The 23355-nt window shown below is 42.2% G+C and overlaps 1 protein-coding gene across 2 annotated transcripts in view; it reads right to left on the bottom strand.

Annotated features, from left to right (window-relative positions):
• The window catches only part of FAT1 (FAT atypical cadherin 1), a 117470-nt gene that overhangs the window by 45259 nt on the left and 48856 nt on the right, over nucleotides 1-23355 (bottom strand). For both annotated transcript variants that reach the window (XM_047091661.1, XM_047091662.1), the window contains exons 3-5: nucleotides 5405-5466; nucleotides 1673-2002; nucleotides 884-1094 (exon numbers count right to left, since the gene is read on the bottom strand). In XM_047091661.1, the coding sequence (XP_046947617.1) occupies nucleotides 884-1094; nucleotides 1673-2002; nucleotides 5405-5466 (603 nt within the window). The remainder of the gene's footprint in view (nucleotides 1-883; nucleotides 1095-1672; nucleotides 2003-5404; nucleotides 5467-23355) is intronic.

Here is a 23355-nt window from a genome sequence, read left to right as displayed (position 1 = left end):
CCCCCTCGCCCTGTGGCCCTGGCAGCCTAGTCCCATCGGCTTCAACCCACTGAAGTAGCATTTGGGGTACGGAGGGTGGCTAAGGACAGAAGAGGGGAAAAAGGAATATAAAGATCCAACTGGAGAGGAGTTGCAATACGTACTTTTGCTTTTAAGTATCTTTGTGATTAAGGTAATGTGAAGAAACAGCACTTAAAAACCTAAGATGTCAAAGTTTAGTGCGAATTTCTTTTTTTAAGTATGTCAGAATAAGGTAACACGTTCTAGGTCTAAACTAAATGGCCGAGAAAAAGGAAAACTGACCTAGGCATGTCATTTTTATTACAGGGTTATTTCATCTAGTGAACCCTGCTTCCCACATTCCCAAAGTGTGGTAAAGTCAAACTTAAAAAGGCCATAGTTGGCACTGTCATTTTTAAGTCATACAAATAAAATTTGTAAGCTTATTCCCTATAAAATACTGACTGACCTGAGACAGTCATGCAGGCAGTTATTTTAAGCATTCAAACCATATTCACTAAAAATAGCCATGTGCCATGTTATGTATCAAGAAGGAAAATCAAGAAGCTGTGCTTTTGAACCAAAAACATTCAGATTTCTAACTCTTTGATGCACTTCTGAAAACCTTATTTTTAGGTTCATGATACACAGCACCTATTTTAAACAAGGTGAGTACGTGCTGGATATTGTAACACATTTGCAATCAAAATACTGCAATTTAAGACAAATTCCCCACTTCTGGCTCTTGCTCCCAATTTTAAGTCCTGAGATGGACACAAAAATCAGAAAAAGAGACAGGTTCTCAAAGACAGAAATAAATCAAAGACACGCTCTCCTCAGTGTAACCCACACACGGACAATGAAAACTCTGAGCCATGCTTACCAATGATATCAAACCAAAGAGGCGTGCCAGGAGGCTCCACAGATATCACTCCAATCATGTGAGCAACCGGGTCACTTTCCATGACAGTAAAGGTAAAAAACGGTTCTTCAAATGAAATCGGCTCCAGGGATGGTTTGGGTTTGGAAATCCATTCAATGTGGAGTCGCGTGGTTGACGACTTTTGGGGGCGACCATTATCAACTGCCTTAATCTATAAAATGTAAGCAGAGGGGATAAAAGGAGCAAATTAGAAGTGACATCCATAAGTGAAGCACAGATCAGTTTGGTCTTAAACTAAGTTAATTTCAAACAGTATCTGTATTTGTGTATTCCCCATGTTTAAGGTTTGATTAAAAAGAGCAACCTCTCAGGGCGCCTGGGTGGCTCAGTCGGTGTTCGGCACCCGACTTCAGCTCAGGTCAGGATCTTGTGGTCTGGGAGTTCGCGCCCCACGTCGGGCTCTGCGCTGACAGCTCAGAGCCTGGAGCTTGCTTCGGGTTCTGGGTCTCCCCCTCTCTCTGCCCCTCCCCTGCTCACACAGTCTCTCTCTCTCAAAATTAAACAAACATTAAAAAAAAAAAAAAAAAGAGCAACCTCTTCATGCCATAGTCAATGTAAGTAATAACTGGAGTGACAGCTGAAGAGGACAACCTAAGCCACATTTCCCAAAGTCAGGTCACAAACACTGAGGCTACTTATTGAAGAAAGAAAAAGTTACAAGAGAAGTGATGTGAGACCAGATTAACAGTCAAAGTATGTGAGAAATTCAAAGACCAGATCTTAACTCACTGAAAGGATATCATATTCTCCAGCTCCAGAGAACTTCTTGGACGAAACCACTCCAGTTTTTGGCTCAATGAAAAATTTGCCATGCTCGTTTCCATCCTCAATGCTGTAAGAGATCTCTGCATTGGGACCTTCGTCTTTGTCTGTAGCGATAACACGATAGATGGGCTCTCGCTTGGAGTTTCTTTCTCGTTCTGGTCTTTCCCGCTCTGGGAGTCTGATTTTGTAGAACTTTTGTAGGAACTGGGGTTTGTTGTCATTTTCGTCAAGGATTTTCACAATTACTCTTGCAATGGTTGACTTGGGGGGGCTACCATTGTCTGTCACAGTAACCTGTGTGTGAAAGGGAACAGGTCGACAGGGGTTTTTAAAAATAGAACTACATAAAAAGCGATTACCTTCCTCCAAATTGAGGGTAACCTGTATGTTGCATAAACCTGTATTTTGCATCTCACCCAGCACTAGGACGCACACCATCTCCTCTCCTGACAACAGGAGGCAAGGCGACGTGTCCCATTCAGACAGGGGCCTGGGCAGCAGGCGGGGGCTGAGGAGGCGGCACAGCAGGAGTGCCGCCTCTCCCCTCACCACGCTGCCTGTCCCAGGGCTGCCACAGCTGTAATGCGCATGTCGCCAAAATGGCAAACCATCAGCAACATCTTTTTGAATCGTGGAAGAGCTACAAGGAGATTCTGCTTTTCAATAAGGAGTCCTCTTAGGAATAACATCCACTCTCTACCCTTAAAAATCACATCTCCACATACCGCATTAAAAATCATCAGTTTAAAATATGTGCAAAGTCACGCGCCTCTTCATACTAGCCGTCGCCCTTTTGTTCTGTCGGACCCTGTTCCTGCACAGGAGTCCTCCACATTCAGCAGGGCGGACATAAAAACTGTCATTCCAAACCCACTTATTCCATAATAGTTTCAGTAAAAAGAACATAAATAACAACCTGAGGTCTTGAGGACTGGTGAATGCTTCCATATGCGCAATTTCATCCCGAAATCAGATGTCCACTATTATTTTGGTGTGTACGTTCAAAGCAATAACCCTAGGAATAGCTCCCTCACCACATCCTCCAAAATTAATCACTGAAATGCATTTTTAAAAATATTAAAGTATACTGCAGGTTTTTGTGGGACTCATTTTTGTTTTTAAAGCCTGGTGAGTATAAATCTGTTGTTTATAAAAATGTGACTATATCCTAATAGTACTCGTCAAGAGTATTTAAGTCAAGTAGCTGTTTCTCCTTAAGTACATGATTGGGGCACCTGGGTGGCTCAGGCGGTTAAGCATCTGCCCCTGGGTTTCGGCTCAGGTCACGATCTCATGGGTTTTTGAGTTCGAGCCTCGAGTCTGCACTGTCAGTGCAGAGCCTACTTGGGATTCTCTCTCTCCCTCTCTCTGCCCCTGCCCACCCCCCATCAAAATACACAAGCTTAAAAAGAAAACAAAAATGAAAAAAATCAAGTGCATGATTTACCTGCTCACACTCTCAAAATAAAAACAAAATTTACAATTACTATTTAATTTTAACCTCCCAAAACATTTCCTTTGGATCAGTTTTCAGATGATCTTTAGGAAAAAGAAAGAAAATTAAAGAGAACTAGAAGCAAGCACTATGTTTTGCAGTATCATCACCAACATGGTTTTAAGTTTCAGTTCAATAACCAGCAGCCAGTAACACAGCTTTTAACACGGAACTGAAAAACTCTTCAAGACAGGCCAATCAACACCGGCGTTGGCCCTCGAACACCCCACCAAGGACTACAGAAAACATACGAGGTATGTAAACAAACCATTACAGTCTTATTTCCTACCAACGTCTTACTATCATCTTCAGAGTCCTAAGTCCTAAATCCTAACCTTACACTTGCTCCCATCCAGCCTTTGACAGGTGCCACCAACAGGTGGCTCTGGAGTAGGGCACACAGCCAGCAGGTGTCCCGCGCAGCTCTGACCAGGGCATGGGCCCAGCACGATCCGGACAGATTGCCACCGGTTCCTTTTCTTCAGGAACCATATTCTCCCTTCTGTCAATCACTGTAGTGACTGGATGAAAATTCTAAGCTCTGCTCTATCAGAAGGAAAGAGAACTCAAGGGACCTGTACCACCGACGGCTGGATGGAACACACGAAGAAATTACTAACTGTAATGGTGGCTGTGAAGCACCTTTTCTACACAGGATATTCATGTGCACACGTTACACAGCTATAAAAACCACGTATTTTACTGACAATTAGAAAATCAGACCAAGGGGGCACCTGGGTGGCTCAGTCGGATGAGTGTCCGACTGTGGCTCAGGTCATCTCTCAGTCTGTGAGTTCGAATCCACATCGGGCTCTGTGGTGACAGTGCAGAGCCTGCTGTGGATCCTCTGCGCCTCCCTGCTCATGCTCGCTCGCTCTCTCTCTCTCTCTGTCTCTCTCAGGAAGGAACAAAAGGAAGGAAGGAAGGAAACTGGACCAGGGATGAAATGAAATTAAGCAGGCAGCATTATGAACAGCAATAATATAAAAAGAGAGATAGCTAAATATTAATCAAAATAATAATAACAAATCACAGCTTAGAACTTTCCCCAGGACCCACACTGGCAGAAGGGAAGATTCACGCAGAGAACTCGACCAGCACTTGGGTCTTTTCCAGCTCTAGCTCCAATGATCAACACTGGCTGTTAACGTGTGACACAGAAACGCCAGCAGAGGTTACATGTCTGCTCTGCGTCCCTCCCCAAGTGCCGTCTCTTCTCAGCCCCCTCCTGGCCTAGAGGCCGTGGCTCCCGGCCGTCGCATCCGGCCCGCCGTCCACAGGACACTACGTGCCCCCTCCACAGACTCCTATCCCTGCGCCTACAGGGTGCTGACCCTCTACCAGCAAACTGGTGAAGGACAAGCTGTGTTTCTTCTTTCAGGGACTAGAAGGCATTTTAAGTGAGCTGGGAGCATGAGAAGCCTAGCAGAAAAGACCCTGTCAGTCTTCAATCTTTTAGTTTAGAAATGTTTACAAAGCACAAACTTTTAGTAAAAAGCACAAACTTTCAGGGCACCTGGGTGGCTCGGTCAGTTTAGCGTCCAGCTCTCGGTTTCAGCTCAGGTCATGGTCCCAGGGTTGTGGGATTGAGCCCCACGTCGGGGTCCACGCTGACAATGCAGAGCCTGCTTGGGATTCTCTCTCTCTTCCCCCCTCTCTCTGCCCCTCTCCTGCGCTCTCTCACGCACTCTCAAAATAAATAAACTAAATTTTTTTTAAAAAACAAAACACAAACTTTCTACAATTCAGTTTGAAATGCAAAAACAAGGCAATTACTTAGGGATAACGGTAACAAAAACTGGAAACTAGCTACACTTGAATTAGACCTAGTATCATAAAAAATCCTGAAAACAATACTGAGGAAAAAGATGTAGAAGGCCTATAGAAATACATCTCATGTAAATGAAAAGGAAATTTCAATAATATCGCTTCATTTGATTGCTCTGTGTGTGCTGTGCATGTGTAAAGCACAATAATTTGAGCGGTCCTATATTCTGGGGATAGAAAGGGATTTAAGGGGACATGAACCACACTCACAAAGGTTTGGTTTCCCCTTTGTTTTCCTTTCTAGTAATGGCCAGGAGGCAATATAATGAAATAGTAACAATTATGAAGACTAGTTAATGCGACCACGAATGTTCTTTCCCATGATATTTATAATTATAGTATTTTTAAAATAACTAAAATAAAGAAATGCTTACTTCTAATATATGTTCATCCTGCTGCTCTCGGTCCAGTTTCCTTGACGTTGTTGTGATAAGACCTATGAAGTGGTAACAGTTCATTAATCGTTACAAATAAAGTCAAAATATTTACAAAATATCGTCACTGAAACCTCACTGAGCACAGAAATCTGAGCAAATCTCTGATCCTGAAGGGAAAAAAAATGATTAATCCAGGTTCAATCATTTTATTTACAACCAACACACTTCACACGGTCTCATTTTAATGGCTCTTAAACACAGTAGATAAATGACAGATGAAAAAGTGGCAAAACTCCAGTTACCTTCTTGATGTGGCCAATGGTTTGAATATACACTGTTGTCAGAAGACATTTTTTAAAAAGTTGAGATGAAGTTACTCAGGATTTCAAACTCCTCTAACTTCTGCAGAGACAAGTATGAAGTGACAGAAAAAATCTTCTGTAACTGTATTAGAAGGACCAGTGGAATGGCTACCGCCATGACTTATTACCTCCCAATCACTGACCCTCGGAAGTGGAGACTCGTTATAAAAGTAATGTGACTTTCCAGGAAATACTGCTCAGATGTCAACTAATTTCCAATGGAAGAAAAACATTAATGATCCTCAAAGAAACCCCATATTCTTTATCTCCTTGATTTTTCTATCAAACTAGAAAATCTATAGTTTCAATCTGTCTCTAGAACTTTAATAACAGTCGATGTGAGTGTCCACATAGGTGGGATCCTGGAAGACCGTGAAAACTGATTAAATCCTTTCTGTACTTCACAAAATACACACAAAATTCCCCCAACCACTAACACAGCCTCCGCAGCCTGCGCTGACCATGGTCAGGGGTGTATACAGTGGATCTGACGTCAGATCAGCAGCTCAGGTAAAACCTTCTGAGGCAAGACGACTGGCAGGAACCACCTTTCTCCGGCCCAGCTTTTTGTGTTTTTTTTCCACAGGAAAATACTTCAAATAATGTATATTTAAGAACAGACTTTATCACTATAATTGATTTTCCCCTATTATCCTAAGTAATTTCACACAACTACCAATTAAAGGCTATTCAAAACGATTCTCTAAATTTGTAAATGAAAGGTTCGTGTTTTTATTTAATTTGATGAGGATTTTTTTCTTCCCTAAAATAGTTTACTGAGGATCTCAATCAACACGATCTTCCCCACAATTCAGTGAAGCAATGTACTCTTGCTGATAAGAACAACAAAAGACTATATTGTAAACTAGAATCTGGGGGGTTTCCCAAACCACACTTATAGACTGAAACAGGTTCAAGGAAAATGCACGGCAATGCTTAACGGCGTAAAAATGTTGCTTAATGTGGCAGAGGTTTGATTTTCATTAGTCAAAAACCTTTTAAAGTTAATCCCTCTTGTTTCCTATCAAATGTTTACCACTTTCTGATGGTGGTTTTAAGTAGTTCAAGAATGACAGGAAATCACTGTGATTCGTCCCATCGAACTGTCCTAAGGTGCCCATCGAAAAGCTGTCATCAATGGTAACATCACAACAGCTTGGCACGTTCTCAGCGAAACAGGATCCTGCTTGTGTAGAGCATGATCACTTGTTGCAAGAATGCCTGTTGGCAAATAAGTTTCTACAGCCCACAACCAAATGCCCATTAACAATACAATCCCCCACCTCACGGCTTGCTTTCGGCACACTTAACAAAGGGTGTGTGCCCACATCCACGCGACAAATTCAACAGAGACAAAAAGCAAACCCTGGTTTATTATTTGCACTCTCCATATGCTTCAAATTAATTCTCCTCTGTTAACTCAAACGGAACATTAACTCCGTCTGAATGCAATGAATTCTAATGTTCTGTTCCCTTCTTACACACTCTTTCAGCCTAGTTACTGCTATCCGCTCCCTCACCTCTCGGCTCAGACGTCACTTCTGAGGCCTGACCCGACAGGTGTGCCTGGGGTCCCTCGGCCGGGCTCCACACTCACATCTGCCGTAGCGCAGCACGGCCCCACAGGACTACGGTCACTCACTCCAATCTCCTCTTGCTGCCTGCAAAGCCTAGGAGGACAGACTGCCTTTCTCGCCCATCTTGGTTCTACTGCTACACCTCTATTACCCTAAAAGAAAATACTTAAACGTGTGAAGCAAAAAGGGGCAGCATTAAAACTACGTATTTGAGCGAGACAGACACATAACCTACGCTAAACTTGGAAATAACGATACGCATTTACGGCTCACATATGCGCCAACAGAAAGTGACGCAGCATCTATTTACAGGCAGGACGTGCCAGGCGGTCCAGGGGACGGTGGCGTCCAGCAGGCACGTAGAGGCCCAGATCCCTCGTGCGGGGGGCGGGTTCCAGCCCAAGTACTCCTGGGTTACAGGTGTACCCAAGTACGTCTGGGTTCCACCCCAAGTACCAAAGGCTGTGAGGAATAAAGGGAACGGTGGGCCAGTTTTACGAAAGTAGGGTCCAGCCACGTTCAGAAAGCCACGAAGAAGCCAAGGGAGCAGCAGGCTGAAGAGAAGCACCACGTGTCACAGGAACCGGGGACAGAGAGTTTTAGGGAGGAAGTCCCTCCCCGAGTACGTCAGAGCGGCTCAGCCGAGGAGCTAAAAGGAGAGCCGGAGAGGCAGGAAGGAGACCAGGACGGGTGTTTCTTTTATGAAGAGGAGACTTCAGCAGGCCAGCACGGAGCCATGCAGAGAGTGAGCTCTGAACGCGAGGGAAGATGAAGCCCGAGACCAGAGCTGACCAGTACAGGAGCCACAAGCATCGTGAGGCAACAAATTCAAATCGCACCTAAAATAGCTCGTGAACACGGAACACACTTCAGACTGACAAGACGGCCTTTTTTTCTGGATTCACAACACTCCTACCGGAAGAAATCCCATCAGAGGCACTTTCTTTTGCCCAACGCCAAAGGGCGAGGCTGTGCCTGTGCATCTGGGGGCGTTGCGGGGGCATGAGGCGCCCTGGCCCTTACAGAAGAGAGAAATTAACGCTTCTTGTGGAATTTGCACACCAAATGAACCCCAGTGAGAGAACACATTTCCCAACCAGGAAGGAAAATCCCAGGAAAACCGGGACATCCTTGGAGCCACCCCAGGGAGCCACATTCCAGCCACGATCACTTCGCACTCACTTCCGCTGCAATTCTGCACATCTCGATGTTGCTAATCCTTCCGCCTGGCCTACCTGACAAGCACCTATTTCGAAAGACGAATCCGAAGTGTACCTTTTCTATATGCCCAGTACGTGTTATTAACCCTGTAGGCGGGAATATCCTAATAAGGATATCCATTTCTTTCACTTTAAACATCTGTGTTCATCTGTTATGTTTATTACTAAATCCCAGGAGGATCTATACTAGTAGAAACAGCACGATTCTTCAGAACTAGAGAGAAACCTTCAACGTGATCAAACTCGCCTGCCTGAGTCAAAGAGAAGTTAAACGGTCCCAAGACCACCAGTAAGTCATCACAGCCAGGACTACAAGTGTAGTTTTCCTGAGGCCCCGATGAGAGCGTTTGGGGATTCTTCTCTTCCCCATCGCATCACACTGCATCATTTACTATACTTTAGGATTTCAAGTCTCCATCAACTCTGAACCACGACTTACATAAAACTTAAGGGAACACACACGCAATCAGCAATAGTTAATCATTATTCATTTAGTAGGTCAAAAAAAGGGAGAAAAGGAAAGAGTGGGCAGAAGCAGAACAATGTATATGCAAGTGCTGCCTTTTCTCACTCTTCCGTTCCATCTTTTTTGTGGAGCACTATTAAACTAAAAATAGAAATGCAAAGACAAAGTTTCTTTATTTGGCCTACAAAAACATCTCACTGTGCAGACCAATACTGTTATAAATGTAAGTGAACTGAGACAGCAAACACCCTATATTCTCACCAAGTCGCAGTGGCCACTTTACTCCATAAACATATGTGAAACTAAGAAGCCAAACTTTCCTGTTTGACGATCAGTATTAAAAAAAACCATTCAGGTTTCCAAGGCCACTTTAGCATTTACGGAAGAGAATCCATTTAAGGATACAAGAAAATTAGATTAACTAAAATGTTTCGATACAGAATTTTACTCTGACATTTCTTTCGATACCAAAAACCATCTCTAAACTTCTCAAAGTTGAAGAGGTCAAATGGACATCACGAAGTAGGGTAGCACATAAAGATGAACGTCAAAGAATCAGCAGGTGAGGATAAGGTGAAATGGTCCACGAAGGCGGAGCTATACGTAGGTATTCATTCAACTGTCCTGGGGGTGCGCTAAGAACGTAGAGATGACAAAGAGGCTTGTTTTCAAGAAACAAGGGTGAAAGCAAAGTCCGCCTTCAACAAACTATACAAAAGTTAGACTAGAGTGGACGGTACACAGAGGACACAGGGAGAAAGCAAGGGCTCTTGCTGAGGGTTCTGTATTCCAAGAAAGCTTTAACTTGGCTGGACGATGAGACACACGTAGTCTAGCCATCTCTACTGTTCCAGGAGACAACCAGCCCACCACTCAATGTGCAAGCGAGGAAGCCAGGACAAACCAGCCTCGGAGAGAACCGGCCGAGGGACCACCGCTGCATGAAACGTCAGCCAGGCCTGGACAAGACCAGAAGCGCCCAGCAGAATCCTATAAGAAATTATGGTGGTGGCTGTCTCAAGCCACTAAATTCTGGGACGGTTTGCTCCACAGCAAGGGCAAAATAATGCATCAGATGACCTCACCTCTAACTGTTATCTGACTTACTACACGCCAAGGTGGTGAGCTTTCAATAATTTTCTCATTTAGTCCAGATGTATGCAAGTGGCGGTATCTATATCATGACACGTTACCCTTGTTACAGGCTCGGAGAGATTAAATTGCTTTCGCAAGGTCATTCAGCAAGATGGTGATCTGGAAGTTCGATACACCCAGATCACCAGAGTCTGAAGTCCACAATAAGAACGAGAGAACCCAGGGAGGCACTGAAAGATTAGGTTCTATAAAAAGTGGGTTGAAACGTCAGTGCTGTGGATGTAACTAGATGGCAGCCAGAGATGAAGGAGGGGGAAAAAACAATTTCTTAGTAGGATTAAGATCCAACCACAATGAGAGAACAAATACTTGTGATCGATAGTAAGAGTTTTTAAAGAACCCAAACTGTAAAAAAAAATAAAAATTAAAAAAAAAGTCTGGCCATGTGTTCACCTTGTTTGGCAAGAATTTACTTTGAACCGTTTACTTTGAACCATTTTCCAATTATTCTGCTTGACAACAAACAGAAAAAGGGGAAATATCAAGGAAGGGGAGAAAAGGTCTACCCACCTCGTTAACATTTCCCATTACTCTGATTATCTTCCTCTAACTTCTGCAACTACTTTGGCTTTTGTATACTTTTGCTCATTTTACAATAATGCATAAACTACAGCAACATATGTTCTAGAAAAGCAGGTGTCCACCAGAATTTCCTGTGATGGGCAAGTTCTTCAATGTGCACTGTCCAATATAGTAGCCCACCGCATATGTGGCCACTAAGCATTGGCAAAGTGGCGAGTGTGACCGCAGAACTGAATTTTTTAAAGCTAATTTCAATGATTTAAATTTAAGTCATCTCTGCTCTTTTAGGGCGCCTCCAATTTTCAAATCATCCACATCAAAACCAAAAACTGTGATACCTTCAATATTCAAAATCTTTTTCCGTGGTTAGAATTTGAAACAGTAATTCAGTGGCAAACAAATAATCGCTATCAAATTTCAAATTCTGTAAACATCTGTCTTAATTCAAAAGAGTGAAAAAAGGAAAACTTTCCAAGATCCTGATTCTGACCTGCTGATGCTGTTCCGTGTTCCCTTCCTGACACCCCCTTTCACTGGTCTCCTTTCTCACTGGGCTCTACAGGCGATGAAGAAACCTGGTTGGTTGCTTTGAGTTCACAGTTTCACCCAAACACCTAAACATCAAGAGTCTCTGTGTTTAGGGTTAGGGGAGCCTGGGTGGCTGTCAGTTGCGGGTCCAACTTCGGCTCACGTCATGATCTCACAGTTCATGGGTTCGAGCCCCGTGTCAGGCTCTGTGCGGACCGCTTGGAGCCTGGAGCCTGATTCGGATTCTGTGTCTCCCTCTCTCTGCCCCTTCCCCACTCATACTCTGTGTCCCTCTCTCTCTCAAAAATAAATAAACGTTAAAAAAAATTTTTTTAAAGAGTCTCTGTATTTAAAGGCTTTTGGGGGAAAAAAGCTCATTATACCAACTTGTATTTTTTGCTTCTCATGATCTCTAAGAACACTAATCCATGAAATGTATGTTCATAAGCAGTGATGATGTTGTCGTAAGGTTTACTAACTCAAAGTCACTTGTTCAGTCTGCATCACGTTATTCAACTTGCTTTTTCATTATGTCTTCCCCAAATGTGTCGCTTCGAAACATACATATAAAAAACCTAGGAAAAGGCCTATGTCCTCAAAAGCATACAATTCACTTAAGGAAACAGCCCGTACACCTAAAAGGTACAACTAAGTATTATACTACGGTCTCATAGCTCACTTTTTAGGCAGCACTAATTGTGTGCTTCCCAGGACCCAGCTCTGGGCTAAGCATTTTATATAGGTCATTCTCAAATGAATAATCACAGCAACCCCATAAGGGAGCAACTAACAGAGAGTATCTGAAGATATTTGAGGCTTTTGAGAGGTAAAGTCACATGGCTAGTAAATGGCAAAGTGGAGATTTGACCCTAAGTTCATCTGATCCCAGAGCCCAAACTCTTGGCTCACACAAATAATTTTAAGTGTGTAGATCGTAATTCCTTATTTAATATGTATAATGATCACACCACAAAATTATTCAGTGAGCACAAACGAGTTTCTCACATTACTCCAGGATTACCTCTAGCCATCCAGTCTGGCTCTCTTTGTGGATGTCCTCACGGTTCTGTATCCCTTTCACGGTGCTTTAGTAACCACAGCACTATTTTGAGCGGCCCTTGACTGCAGCCATGCAATTTAGGAATATTATTTTCAACGGTTTTCCCCACTGATTTTGCTGAAATACTTTAATACGTTCTGTTCTTCAAAAAGTTTAAGAACTTTAATTGTGGCATATTTGGTGGTATAGCAAGTATTTAGTTTAAGTCTTAGGGTCCATCAGTGAGGACGGTGATTTCTTTAGGAGCTGTTACCACTGGGATCCGGAATTTGATTTCTACCTTTCTACTTTCAACCCTTACCAGGGATTGCCCCGACGACATTCACTGGGTTTTAAACATCAGCAACATTAAAGACAATTACTAAAGAACTGTAACACCCCAGTGAGTAGACGGTAAAACTAAACATGCTCAAGCAATTTTAGACAAGTATTACAAAAACTAAAAAAGTAATATATTTATATATGGTATGTTTTATGTGTATACACCTTCATAAAAGGTTAGACCCCAAACTACCTGTGGTTGCCCCTTAGGAAATGGTATAGGAGGGGCCAAAGGGAGAGGAGAAGAGAAGAAAAGGCACTTTCACATTTTACTTTATAAAGTTCTTTATTACGGGAATCTTTTATTTGTAACAAGTACATTATTTAAAGTATTTTCTGTGTATTAAGTATATTATTTAAACTATCAAAACAGTTTAAAGGTCAATATGAAAAGACAGAAATGTTTATTGGTTGAAAACTAATTTTAGGCTGGGAAGTCTCAAATAAAGGATTTTTTTTTTAATCTGGAATATCCGGCCATGCATATAATAAAATATTAAAACTTCCTGGGGGCTCCTGGGTGGCTCAGTTAAGCATACGACACCTGTTCTTGGCTCAGATCATAATCTCACAGTTCTGAGTTCGAGCCCCAGGTTGGGCTCTGAGCTGACAGCACACAGCCTGTTTGAAATTCTGTCTCTCGCTCTCTCTGCACACCCCCCAGCCACCAACTGGCTGTCCCTCTCTTCCAAAATAAATAAACTCAAAAAAAGAAAAACTTCTTAGAAATACGACAGTAGTATATCTTTTACAAGTTTTTCTAATAAAACTTAATGAAGTGTATCATACATTCTAGAATGTACTCTTACCGTAAAAACTAAGTTTGCTAGAGCCAAAGGGTGTTTTACAATCTAGCCCAAATCCCGCACTTTAAAAACAAGAAAGTGAAGCTCAGGAATGTTGAATTAATTCCTGAAAGTCAGAAGCGGCAGCAGAATTGGAACTAAAATTGAGTTCTTCCCAAAGAAAGTGTTTCCAAGTCTCTCTGCTGCTCTTGGGGCTCTTCAGCGAGAGGTCTGCAGGGAACTCTGAGGAAGGATTGGGTCAAACCCACTTCCTCCCTGCCCCATAGGAGAACCACCAAATCTGAATCTCCACTTATTCAGAGCACAATCTCATAGTTTGTGAGATTGAGCCCCGAGTCGGGTTCTATGCTGGTGGCATGGAGCCTGCTTGAGATTCTCTCTCTCTCTTCCTCTCTCTCTGCCCCACCCCTGCTCGTGCTCTCTCTCTCAAAATAAATAAACAAATATTAAAAAGGAAAAAATTCTCCACCCATGAGGAACCAGCTCAAACAATGTCACAGAGGTTTCCAGACAATCCATCCCATGCTAACCGTCTTGGGACAAGAGCTTACAGAAGTTGACAAGAACCCGTGCCCTCTTATTCTAATAGTTTCCTAAACACAGGATCGTTTTTAGTAATTATAATGATCACTAATGGCCATACTCTGGAAGAAAGTGTATTATCTATTTATCAGAAATACATTTCATTATAGACATAGAGAAATATAACAGAGGACTATGGATTTATCAAAGAAAAAACATCTTTAAGAACCATAATGGGTAGGAATGCAAGCTGGTGCAGCCACTCTGGAAAACAGTATGGAGGTTCCTCAAAAAACTGAAAAGAGAACTACCCTACGACCCAGCAATTGCACTACTAGGCATTTATCCACAGGATATGGATGTGCTGTTTCGAAGGGACACACGCACCCCCATGTTTATAGCAGCACTATCAACAATAGCCGAAGTATGGAAAGAGCCCAAATGTCCATCAATGGATGAATGGATAAAGAAGATGTGTGTGTGTGTGTGTGTGTGTGTATATAAATACATATATACATACATAGACACAATGGAGTATTACTTGGCAATCAAAAAGAATGAAATCTTGCCATGTGCAACTACGTGGATAGAACTGGAGGGTATTAAGCTAAGTGAAATTAGTCAGAAAAAGACAAATATCATATGACTTCACTCATATAAGGACTTTAAGAGACAAAACAGATGAACATAAGGGAAGGGAACCAAAAATAATATAAAAACAGGTAGGAGGACAACACAAAAGAGACTCATAAGTATGGAGAACAAACTGAGGGTTACAGGAGGGGTTGTGGGAGAGGGGATGGGCTAAATGGGTAAGGAGCACTAAGGAATCTACTTCTGAAATCACTGTTGCACTATATGCTAACTAATTTGGATGTAAATTTAAAAAAATAAAAAATAAAACAAGTTAAAAAGAAAAAAAATGCAACAACAACAAAAAAAGAATTTTTTCACGGTTTGACATTTGAAAAATGAAAATAATCAGAGATGGCCTACTACCCAATTTAAAAATAAAAGGTTTAAAAAAAAAACAAAAAAGAACCATAACAGGGGGCACCTAGGTAGTTCAGTCGGTTAAGTGTCCGACTTTGGCTCAGGTCATGATCTTGCGGCTGGTGGGTTCGAGCCCGTGTTGGGCACTGTGCTGATGGCTCAGAGCCTGGAGCCTGCTTCGGATTCTGTTTCTCTCTCTCTGCCCCTCCCCAGCTGTCTCTCAAAAATAAATATTAAAAAAAAATTAAAAACAAACAAAAACAAGAACCATAATGAACACTACAGAACTTACTTTGCAGAAATGGTCTGGTGAGCCTACATGAAGATTCCAACTGCTCTTAAGTTACTTATTAAAGCCAAACACATCTCAGAACCTTCCTCACAAATCTTCAGCTACAGGCCCCAATCATTAAATCCTGTTAGAACCTAAGTTAAATGAAATGTAGTTTTTCCAACATAAAAAGAAACAACAATCTAAACGGCTAAATCAATTTCCATTTAGCAGCATATTTTCCTTTTTTCTAGAAATTACCTTTTGTAGCACAAACGAATGCTGGTCCCTCCCCCAAAGATACATCCACCCTGAAACCTGTGTGGCTGTGACCTTATTTGAAAACTAGTCTCTCAAGATATAATTAAGTATCTCAAGGTAAGATCCAAATTTATGAAGGATCCAAAACTCGACGCGTCCTTTGAAGAGAGAGAGATGTGGAACGTACAGACGTGGGCCACAGGGCCACGTGGAGGAGGAGACACAGGTCAGAGTGCTGCTGCTACAAGCCGAGAAAGTGCCAGGAGCCCGGGAGCCTGAAGAGGCAAGGAAGGATTTTCCCTGAGAAATTTCAGAGCGGGTGTGGCCCTGCCAACACTTTCACTTCTGACTTCAGGCCTCCAGAACTGCAGAGTATACATTTCTGTTGTTTTAAGCCACCCTGTTTGTGATAACTACAATAGCCTGAGAAAATTAATAACCTTTTCATTCGGATATCAAACAAAAACACTGAAAAAATACGAAGGGGTGAGAGGCGAAGGGGGGAGAGAGTGGAGGAGGAGGAGGAGGGAAAATTAGGTAACAATGGCAAACAATTTCATAATCCAAAAAGAACCACTCATACTGGCTCTCTATATTTTATTATTGTCTTCATTTGAAATATGACTTTATAGGTATCATTCTATCAAGAGATAATTAAAAGGCAGCTCTTACACCCAAAGATGCTTTGGAGTGGGAAAGTGCCAAATGCTCCAAATAATTCAAATTAATTGTATGCTTTCCCTCAAAAGGCAGGGGAAGCAGGCTCTCAGCTCTGGGGGGACCTCCTACACTAGCCTGGCTGAGAATCACACACAAGCTAAGTCAGCTCCTTTTTTTTAATTTATAAAACATGCAACAAATTGTACATCAGTTATATCTTTATAATTTTTCACACTTGTCCCTCCTACATAGTAAAATAGTGAAATAAAAAGTGCCTAAGCATTTTTCAGTAACCCTATTAACAATAATGACAAAAACTAGCTTAATGCCTATAAAATACAAAAATCACAATTAGAAAGTTGTTTCAACTAAAAACCAGGATAGAAAACACTCTCTTATTCTGAATAAACCAAAACAACTTCTTACTGTTCTTTCTTTTCCCTCTTTTTCACCCCCCTGCTGATCTTTTAAGAGTTCACTGAACAAGCACCATGGGCCTCAGGGTACCATGAGAATAATAAGAGAAAACATCTTCAAAAACCATTTACCCGGTAAAATATCTTTTGTCAGAAAAAATTTACCTGTGTTTGCTCTACATTCGCCACAAGGATCCTCTCCACTTTAGCCATAATGACCTCTCATTCATCTTGCATACACTGTATGCTAAGAAAAAAACAGTAAAATGCCTACTGCCAGGAAAAATTAACATAAACTAAAGAAAAGAAATAGGAGAGGTCATAAGTTAAACAAAAGCATTTTAGCAACTTTATGGGGTATGGATTTTAAATTTCGGGCTCCTGAATAATTTTGTTGTTTTTTAATTTCCATGGTGCACTACTGAAACATAACCTGCTTTAAGTTGGTTACTACCAAAGAACTACAAGGACTAATCAAACGTATGGACCACAGAAGCAGCAATACAATTAGTACCTTTTTATTTTAAGTATTTATTTATTTCGAGAGAGAGCACGTGCACAAGCAGGAGAGGAGCAAAAAGAGGGAGAGAGAAAACCCGAAGCAGGTTCCACGCTGCCAGCACAGAGCCCAACATGGGGCTCAAACCCCTGAACCATGAGATCACAACCTGAGCCGAAATCAAGAGTGGGACACTTAACCAACTGAGCCACACAGCAAACCCCCCCCATAAATTAGTATTTCTTTTTTTACTTTAATTTTTTTTTTAATGTTTTGTTCATTTTTGAGAAAGAGGGAGACAGAGTGCGAGTGGGGGAAGGGCAGAGAGAGAGGGAGACACAGAATCCAAAGCAGGCTCCACACTGTCAGCACAGAGCCCAACGCAGGACTCAAACCCAGGAATGGTGACATCATGACCTGAGCTGAATCGGGTACTTAACCAACTGAGCCACCCAGGTGCCCCTAAAATTAGTACTTGTTAAATGAAGTATTAAAGCAAGGAAGGCACAGTGAGACAAGGAAGCAGGAGACAGTAATTCTAGAATTCCATGCAGCACACGGTTGTCACTCCAGTAGAGTTTTCCATGGGATACTCTACCCTACCGATCTGTTCCTGACCAGCTTTAATCAAATGAAAATGTTCTCATTATAGGCTGATTACTGCAATTTACAAAGATCCCAGCCGAGGGGCGCCTGGGTGGCTCGGTAAGTCAAGCGTTCGACTTCAGCTCAGGTCAGGATCTCGCAGTTCTTAAGTTCGAGCCCTAGTCGGGCTCTGTGCTGACAGCTTGGAGCCTGGAGCCCGCTTCAGATTCTGGGCCTCCCTCTCTCTGCCCCTCCCCCATTCGCACTCTGTCTCTCAAAAATAAACAAACATTTAAAAAATTTAAAACACAAAGATCCCATCTCAAGTCCTGAGGACCACACAGCAGGCTGACAGAGGGCACCTCAGGTAGAAGGGAGAGATAACTTGACAGGAAACAGCATTTCTCTGTTCAAACTTTTAAGAACCTCTTCTAACAGGTGAAATGAAAATCCTATGAATTCCACTGTTTTAAAAATCTATCGCTCAACTGTAAAATGAGTATTGGGCAGCGACCACATGCTCGGCACCACGTTTGGTTCTAGGAGGGATACAGTAAACGAGTATGGGTACGCCCTGACCCTCAGAGCCCTACACCAAGGCTGGACGCACCCACAAGGAAAAGGCAGAGCAGACTCGGAAAGAGTCTGGGCAGGGAGGCTGGGCAGTGCTGCCCAGCCCATTCTAAAAATACAGACTGCCTTACAGGCCAAGAGCGAACCTTCGATTTTTCCTACAGTTATCATTCAACATCCATCCCCTTGGAGCTGCAGACCATGAGCTCAGAGACACCGCGCACTATTGCGCGGTCTTTATTTAGGTGGTGTTGTAAGATTGCGTTTAACGACAGCCTGTCTCGAGCTCTCCTGGCAGCTGCGGCCATCTGAGCGGCTACTGCTCGTCACTGCAGTCCTGGTGCCGGCAGGATTAGGCTTAGAGCCAAAAATGGAATTCTATTCATAGACTGTCAAGGCTGGAAAGGCCCTCGGAACTCACTTAGTTCCCATAGTTTTCAGAGTCCCCTCCCTAGAAAACCCTTTCAAAATGAAATACTTTTCAGAGTCCCCTAGAAAACCCTTTTAAAATGAATCAAATGACCAATCTAAAGTCACACAGGTAGTGGCTGGGTAGGAATTTATACCCTCAAGTCTCCCAGACTTCCCTTCTGGCTTTAATTCTATTTTACTAGCTGTTTCTTGTTGAAACTTCATGGTATTAAAGCCTAAGATAAACAGGAGATCAAAAGCCAAATGCAATTTATTGGGAATTGCCTTCAACATTCCTTTCAACGTCAGACAGAGCATAGGTAGAGAGGGAAAGAAAACTTAACCTATTTTATAAGGTTCACATCACGTTGACAAAAAAAAGCACGTAAATGGAAAATCTTAAAATATCGGTCCTTAAAATAATTTTAACAAATGATACTCAGCAACATATACACATAAAACAGAATGCCCCTGAATAAAACTGATCCTAAGGGTTCAATATTAACAGATTTTAGGAGGCAAAGCATATCCACTTCAATATGCTCAAAAAAAGTCAAGGAATAAAGCTTTTCCTTCTTTCAGACTTTAAGGATAACACATTTCACTAGAAAATAAAAAATAAGCAGAGGAACAGGTAAGAAAAATCTACAGATTCTTCTTCAAAATATGTGCACATCTTTGAAAGAAGTCCACAAATAGGTAAACTTTTTCCCCCTTCAATGAATTCCTGCCATTGTGAAGTGACTGGCCCTTTACTTCCTTCCTTTGTGGCTATCGAATGTTACCGGAAACGCTTGGAAGTTGTTTGCAGCTGTAGCCACTTCCTATTGCACTTTGTTCGGCCTCTGTTCCAGCCACAATAAAACACCATTTACTTTGAGGAAAAAAAAAAAAAAAGGAGTCGCAATGTGATGGTGGACTACATGGGCGAGTTCCCAGCAACCCAGCATACCTGCAAACTCAAAAATCACAGAATTTTAAATCTTCGCCATGCTTTAGGGATCACTCCATATAAATTACACACACGTGTGCACACACACACAACACACACGTGCGTATATATGTGTATAACTTACCTATGTATAAATACCACCAAATCCATCTGCAGTCAAATAACATGCCTTATACCGAACTTAAACTAATTCTACATTAAATAGTCTATCCTCTATGTAAACAAATGGATGAAAAACAGGCCCCTGTATAAAGTGGTCCTCTACAGGGGCGCCTGGGTGGCGCAGTCGGTTAAGCGACCGACTTCAGCCAGGTCACGATCTCGCGGTCCGGGAGTTCGAGCCCCGCGTCGGGCTCTGGGCTGACGGCTCGGAGCCTGGAGCCTGTTTCCGATTCTGTGTCTCCCTCTCTCTCTGCCCCTCCCCCGTTCATGCTCTGTCTCTCTCTGTCTCAAAAATAAATAAAACGTTGAAAAAAAAATTAATTTAAAGTGGTCCTCTACAAAGTGTAAGCTGTAATTTGTTACTTTCGGGGTGAATATCTTAATTCAGAATGAAAGAATGGAAAAAAAAAAAACAAAAACGCAAGAACTGGTCAAAGATGTGATAAGTATACATACAGCTGACTCTGAGAGCTGGAGCTCCAAGCTCTGAAATATTTTTAACAGGATACAGCAGGACAAAGGAAAAGTGTGAAATCTCAAAACTTGGAAATATTCTATTTTCTAATGACAATGTTTTTTTCCTCAAAGCAGAAGAGATCTAATAGTTTATCAACTTGCTAAATTTTATCTGAGATTTTGACCTTGATAACTAATATTGAACTATGATTCTTTTAAAAAATAATTTTAATATCCTGGAGAAACAAAACACAGATTCTCTTTTGTAAGCATTCACTGCTTGCAGCAATGGGAAAAAATTTCTATTTTTACTTGAAGAATATCAAATAATCTACCCCCTGAGAAATAAACCAAGAATTTAACTAGTCCAACTAGTTAACTAGTAACTACATCAACCTATCAAGGGCCAGAAAACTACCTGTTTTTGTATGGCAGGCAAGTTAAGAATGGCTTTTACATTCTTAAAGGACTAGACACAACAATCAAAGAATAATGTATTGTGACAAAGGAAAAGCACATGAAACTCAAATTTCAATGTCCACAAATAAAGTTTTATGGGAACACAGCCATGCTCATTCACGTCCATATTGTCTATGGCTGCTTTCAGTCTACACTGACAGAGCTGAATGGCTGTGACAGAGACTGTATGACCCGCAAAGCCTAAAATATTTACTACCTCGCCCTTTACAGAAAAAGCTTAATGGTGTTTGCAGTCCATGGTTAATAAAAGTAAGTTTAAACATCTAGTGTTATTTAGAAGGTTCCTGCTCTTCGGCCAGAAGATATAAAATCTTTTTTAATGTTTATTTACTTTAGAGAGAGAGAGACAGACAGAGAGAGAGAGAGAGCGCATGCTCAAGCAGGGGAGAGGCAGAGAGAGAGGGAGACACAGAACCCGAAGCAGGCTCCAGGCTCTGCACTGTCAGTGCAGAGCCCAATGTGGGGCTTGAACCCATGAACTGAGAAATCACGACCTGAGCTGGAGTCAGTCACTTAACCGACTGAGCCACCCACCCAGGTGCCCTGGCCTTAAGTTATTAGAGAAGATCAGCCTAAAGAGCAACTATTATGTCACACAGGAATTCCTCAATACAAAAAAAAAAAAAAAAAAAAAGAGAAGGCACAGAAAAACTGGCTCCCAAACCATGTTTACATCCCAGACCCAAGGGCACACCAAGTGAACATGGGCTGTGCTTCCAGAAGCAGCAGTCACGGAATTTATGTCTTTCTGGCACCGACCCCCAGGTGACCTTCACCTCTCTGAAGTCATGTAATTATTACAAAATGGGGAAAAGACAGATGGGGAAGACAGCAGACTCTCGGTTTGCAGTCTGTAGCCGTCTCACAGGGTTTCCTCTAAAGATTATGTGAGGTCGCCTGTAACATATGAAGCACAATGCACATAATACATGATAAGCTGTGCTTGTCACCGGCCCTGTGACTCCTAACAAAAGTTTTGTTCCGGCCTGATCTAAAAGTGAGGTCAAGGGATGGCGGCAGGGTGGAAAAGTGGTACAGGAAAGATCAGAGAACAACACAGAAGGGTAGCCAAAGAAGGAAACCGACAGTGTGCTGGTTTCTCTTTGGCGGTCTTTTTCAAGCTCAACTCTCAAAGGTAACAGGCATGAGAGAGCCTGATGGAAATCAGCCCAAAGAGACAGAACCGGCAGGATTTACAAGATTCAAACTGTGCAGTGTGCTCCAGATCCAATAATGAGAAGAAATCAGCCACCGAAAGAGGTGAAATTTTAACTCTATAGAATTGATAAAGGAAAAGCTAAGAAAACAGCTGAAAGCCGCCAAATCATTTTTAAACCATTTAAAATTCCAAGTGGATGGAAACAGATCCAACAGCTGTCAAAGAGCCTAAACCCTTTTAAGATGCACATAGAGACAGAGAGAAATCACATACACACATACACATTTTTTCAAAAAGGATGCCTCTATTTTCACTTAACATTTCTGATGCATTTATTTTTAGCCATAAAAAATTCCTTTTCAGTATGTTTGTTCCCAAACAGGAAGACGCACATCCACAAATGCGAAGGTATAAAAAATAATACATTTACTAGACAGCATAAAACCAGGGGTTCAGCAAGAAGGGTGGTGAAATTGACATGGACATGCGCATATACTCCTGCAATAACTCCTGCAATAACGCATATACTCCTGCAATAACGTGGCAGCCCACTGATACAGTTATTCTCCTAAAGCACGGTATCTAATACTGTTACAAGAAAAACTCCAGATGAATATCACTAAGTATACCGCGCTGGTACTCGTTGAAAAAGAGGAAAAAAAAAAGAGTAACATGTCTTCTTGCTTGTTTAGGAAAAGAAACTATAAACACTAGTTGCCTCAAAGTGTTTCAAAATGTAGATTTTCTTATTATTCAAGTACGGTGAGACCAACATGTCAGAGGAGAGCACTTTCACTATTAACAATTCCTACGAGGAAGGGAGGCACCATACCACAGACGCGGTGCCCAGGGCCACACTGGGTTGGCCAGGAGGAAAGAACAAGGAGAAAGCTGGGGTGGGGGTGGAGGGGTAGGGGACAAGAGATTTTGTTGTGGTTTCTACAGGATACACAAGGCAGAGCAGGAAGAGCAGGTTTAGACTGGAGAGTCTGAATTACTTCGGCGGGCTCTGGAGAGGGCTGAGCTGGTTGTCTGGTACCTGAACCTGGGATGATTGGGGAAGATGCATGATTGTGGCTCCATAAAGGAAGGGATCCCAAGTACGGGTTCTGGATCGGCTAGTGTGCGTATGGAAAGTGGATCCTTGGGAATCTCTAAGAGCTGGCTAGTCCTGACAGGTGCAGTATCTACCCAGGTCAGAGACTGGGCATCAAGAATACAGAAAATAAAACAGTTAATTTATTAAGGAAGAAAGCAGATCATCTACGGAACCGAAAAAGAAGAAAAAATTTTCACTGGGTATCCTTTTGTACCTTTGGCATTTTGGACTCTGAATGCACTACCTGTTTGTAACAAGCAACATAATTTATGAAGTATGTTATCCACACACAGGCACGCACGCATGTACACACACACCTGCTTTCCAGTCTCGTAAACGGTATATAGTGATAACAAGTGGGACCGGCCAGAACCTGAGGATCACCATTCTGAGCATTAGGTACAACACTGTGACACATTTTGTGGACAGAAG

This window comes from Lynx rufus, unplaced genomic scaffold (genome assembly GCF_022079265.1).
Source record: "Lynx rufus isolate CCGP_SWC_20201006 ecotype Redwood Valley unplaced genomic scaffold, mLynRuf1.p SCAF_3, whole genome shotgun sequence".
NCBI lineage: Eukaryota > Metazoa > Chordata > Mammalia > Carnivora > Felidae > Lynx > Lynx rufus.
Note: the sequence above shows the minus strand (reverse complement) of the source record. Positions and strands in the feature narration are given on the sequence as shown.